The sequence below is a fragment of the Fukomys damarensis genome, unplaced genomic scaffold (genome assembly GCF_012274545.1).
Source record: "Fukomys damarensis isolate Sample0158 unplaced genomic scaffold, DMR_v1.0_HiC HiC_scaffold_7972, whole genome shotgun sequence".
NCBI lineage: Eukaryota > Metazoa > Chordata > Mammalia > Rodentia > Bathyergidae > Fukomys > Fukomys damarensis.
This window is the reverse complement of record NW_022908884.1, coordinates 7796-12545: the sequence shown is the minus strand read 5'-3', so window position 1 is coordinate 12545 and position 4750 is coordinate 7796. Positions and strand designations below refer to the sequence as shown.

Here is a 4750-nt window from a genome sequence, read left to right as displayed (position 1 = left end):
CTCTGCTGCAATGAGTCATTTGGTGTGAGCGTCATTGTTGGAGTCCCTCCTGGTTCCCAAACCATCTCAGTGAATCCTACGCTGCTGTTGACTGGACGCACCTGGAAAGGGGCCCTCTTTGGTGGTAGGTAGTAAAGTGTGAGGACCAAATTTATATTAGCCTCAGAATTTCTTCCCTTTATACGTGACAAGGTCATGTTTTGAAAAGCACTGTAGTAAAAAAAAAATCAGCAATTAAAATTCCTATTGTAGTTATAGCATCCAAAACCATTAGATACAGAATAAATGTAGAGAGAAAGTCCCAGGACAGACTTCTCTGGCATCCCAGCTAAGTAAGTAGGGACTTTCAGTACCAGCTCTTTAAAAAGAGCTTGTGAATGCACGAGGCACCAAATTTCCTAGCAGGACACACACAGGAAATGCAGTGATAATCAGCGTCTACACTCTTCATTCACTCGGAGACAACTGTAAACTTGCACCTTGACTTTGGGCAGTCATATGATTTCCCTATGAAAGAGCTGATAAGGACTCTCCAGCTAGTCATGGGCCCCAGTTTATTTGGGACATTAAAGCACAGGCCAAGCACTGCATGATAGTGTGGAAGCCTCCTTCTCACACTGTCTTCCCCACTAGCATTTGCAGAGAGTAGCACGTTTCGTAACCTTTCATTTCATGTCTATGTTTCCTCTCCGGTTCTCCTGCTTATCCCTGTTGAACCTAACAATGATATCATTCTTTCAGGTTTTAAGAGTAAAGATTCTGTCCCCAAACTGGTGGCCGATTTTATGGCAAAGAAATTTCCACTGGATCCATTAATAACCAATATTTTGCCTTTTGAAAAGATAAATGAAGGATTTGACCTGCTTCACTCCGGAAAGAGGTAGATTTTCAGTTTCTGTTTGTAGTAGGGAACTGGCTAACAGAGAATGAAAGAGAGAGGGGTGAGTGAAACCTGAAGAACATTTAAAATCAGTCACACTGTGGAAAGTCAATTACAGTTGCTTAGCATTTCCTGTGCTGCTAAAGCTGAATCATGTTGCTTTAGGGCAGTCTGAGTAACTAGAGCCACCCAGCTTTGCATGAGAGCACACTCACTTTTTCCCGAGAAATCGTCAGTCACCAAATCATAATTAAATCGTGGGGTCAGTGAGGCCTCTAAGTGACCACTGAATGCTGACCACACATGGCTGTAATTCTTATAGAATAAGTGCCCGACACACAAACATTCGAGTTGTGAACTTTCACAAATACTAACGGGCCTTGCATTATAAACACCGGTAGATGCAAAGCAGTTGTAGAGGTAGCTCACATGTCTGCTGGACATTGTCACAGTGGTGCTGCTGTGTGCTTACTGCACAGTGCAAGAGAGTACAGTAGTACAGCACAGGCAGGGATACAGTGTATTTGTGATTTTGTGCTTTACCTCGTATATTTGTGTCAAAGGTGTGCAAGAGTCTCTTTGTCACACTTACAAATGAATCTGACTTACGAACGCTCTTCTGGAAAGAAAGTCTTTCGTAAGTCAGGGGCTTACGTTCAGGACATCCCTGAACTTTCACTGTAAGAGCAGGGAGAACTCCATTGATTGTTTTCTATACAGATACTAATAACATTTCCTCTTAAGACTACACTTATTTTTCTCTTTGGAGTTTGCTAAGAAATTTTCACAAAGATCGCTATGCTAAAGATATGGTTCAAAGTGCTATTTTAAATGCTTAAGTCTCCCACTTGCTCCGAAGATTAGAGAAAAAAGCCCGCACGTTCTACTTTGGACATTTCACACTTACAACCTCCTAATCAAATGAATTTGGCACCTGCATTTACATGCATATAGGTAGTAATAACTACATACAACCTCCTCCGTTCAGCTCCTTTCTACAGGCATTTCTGCTGCCCACCCTTCTCATGGGTTTACAAATATGAATAAGACTTCAGTGCCCTTACATAAAACATCGTATCAGATATTCCTCTGACGCACACTGCTGAGGGAATTCAATGCGGCATCGGCTGCTCTTCCCATGGTCTCACCTCCTGTGATCCCCGAACAGTGATGGTGTACTGGCCTCCACTGCACCACCTTTGGGGAAACTGAGTCGCTGTGAGAACAAGACTTCGATAGACTCATGCCAGTAGTAGTCAGAGGAGACAGGATTCAAAGTTACTGCAGTTTTGCTTGCTGACAGAGTCCACTTACTTTCCATGAAACCATGAAGCCTTTTGTTGGTTGTAGAGCTATGCATACTAGTCATCAAATGCTAGTTGTTGTTATCATCATCTTCAGGATGAAAAGAATGAGGGAAATACATAGAAAACTCACAGAGATGCGCTGAGCAGCAAATGATTCATTAAAATTCCCACATCTTCTTTATGAGAATCCCTTACATTCAAATATGCACATTTAAATAAAATAAACCCTATGGATTAGCATCAGCTAAAAGTTATACTACATAGAATTGGTAAAGATATGATGACCTGGGCACTTTCATACCATGTTTAAATTTGTAGCTTTTGGGGAAAACAATTTCTAATTTTTATTAAAAAATCCTAGATTTTTTGTCCAAATAATTTCATAATAAAAAACTATTACATGCAAATAACTACAGAACTATCTGTATGTTTAAATGATATTTATGATATCAAAATTGGAAATATCCTAAAATATCCGACGTTAATGGAACACTTAAATTCCAACCACATATTAGAAATTAATGATGACATTTAAAAATGATTTTATTGCATGGGAAATTCTCACAGTATTATTTTTAACACATAAAAAAACAACTTTATACAAAATATAATCACAAATTTCAATAAGAACAGTATAGAATACGTATATGTCTAGGAAAGCATTGATAAAAATTCAAGAAAATAATAATAGAACAATGGTCATCTTGAAATTGTGGAATAATAGGTTATTTTTATTTTCATCTTCACACTGTCTTGTATTTTTAATTATCTGTATGTATTTTTATATGTCTAAGCACACACACATATATCATCGATATATATATATATATATATATAGAGAGAGAGAGAGAGAGAGAGAGAGATCATATCTTTATCATCTATTTTGAAGAATATTATCCATCAGGAGGTGCTTCATAGAAAAGGAATTATTTCCTGTATAAGCGTCAAATTCTAATTTACCTGAAAGATGAAGTTTCTTAGAATTATACAAATCAATTTTATTTTTAATTCTGCAAGTCCTTAAACATCTCCATCGCAAAGTTTTACTAAGCCTTTAACATGATGTCAACTTTATTAAACCATCATTTTCTTCAGGCAAGTTTTCTGTTGTCTTATAAGTTGAGCAAATTTTTATTTGCGTTTTGATCCTAGCATCCACACATTCTAGTTGTATGACCAAGAATAAGTTCCAAATCTCTGAAGTCTCACTTTTTATATTCCTTAGCATGGAAATAATATGAGATCCTCTCTCATAATTTTATTGTTTAGTTTGACTTTTAAAAGAGTTAATACTTAAGAAGCATCTACAAAGAATGTGACAAATAGCAACACGTTATGTGTCACTGCCCATTGCTGTCCAGGCTAGGCATGCAGGATCTTAAAACGAATTTCAAAGGATGATAATGTAGAATTGAAGTCTAAATCGCAGTCACATCAGGTCATGAATGAGTTTAAGATTGGAAGGAAGGAACACCAAGATTGAAAAGAGATGGAAAGAGAGCCAGAAAAGTAAAAATTGCCCTTATACTGACTTGGCTTGAATCCACGGAGATAGGAATGGAGTGGATGGGCACACAGATAATTTTCAGTGAGATACAGCAAGTGTTTCCTGCACTTGCATGAAAGACTGGGAACACTTTAAATGTTAAAATAATGTCTTTTATTCTCTGTTTTAGTATCCGCACCATTCTGTCATTTTGAGATGATCCGGATGCCCTCTCTTGCATCAATCCTCTGATTCGTCCATGCCAGATTATCTGACTCACCATACAGACAACATTATTAACTGTTCTTCAGCAACCTGATCAATAAATTTCTATTGTATTTGTCATCGGTGTTTACTGTATGGATACCATGATCCTAACAAAAATTTCTTTAAGATGTAATAGATTGTTTTAAGCTTAAAACACTTGGATCACATACATACTCAAAACTGCATATCAACTCTGTTTTATCCATTTTGACTTTTGATGATACAGTTTAGGCCATTTTATATTGATATCAGTAGAAAATTATGTGGCTGATATTTTAATAGCATTGTCATTTATGCTTCATAATAAATACATAATTTTGTCACTATTACAGTATTAGAGTATTTTAATTTGAATATGCACTTTCTTTTACCAGTGACTTTTCTACTTTCACATGTTGTGTTACTCACTAGCATGCTTTCTTTTGATTTGAAGAACTCCATTGAGCAGTTTTTATAAGACAGGTCTGATGATGAAATCCTTTAGGTGTTGGTTGTTGGGGATTCTCTTTATTTTCTTATTTTTGAAGAACACTTTGCTAGTTATAACATTCTTGGTCACCAGTTATTTTCCTTAACTCTTTTAATATACACTCTCACGCTGGCCTCTAAGGATTCTGATGGAAAGTGTGCTGGTAGCCATACTGAAATTTCCTTCTATGCGATTACCTCTCTCTGTGTTCATGACACTGCCATTGCCTCTGAACATTGACAAATATAAAAAGTATAATAGGTCCTGAGGAATCTTGTCTAAACTGCACCTGATTAGAGGCTTTTGACCTTTCTGTATCTGGATATTTATAACTTTCTCTA

General features: G+C 36.8%; 1 protein-coding gene across 1 annotated transcript; it reads left to right on the top strand.

The window, feature by feature from the left end:
* Positions 1–6: 6 nt before the first annotated feature.
* LOC104864839 (alcohol dehydrogenase S chain-like) lies at positions 7–4077 on the top strand (the record flags this gene model as incomplete). Its single annotated transcript, XM_010628058.2, has 3 exons — positions 7–124; positions 742–880; positions 3864–4077. Coding segments are annotated over 3 exons (282 nt in total), but the record flags the coding sequence as incomplete, so codon positions are not given.
* Positions 4078–4750: the final 673 nt, after the last annotated feature.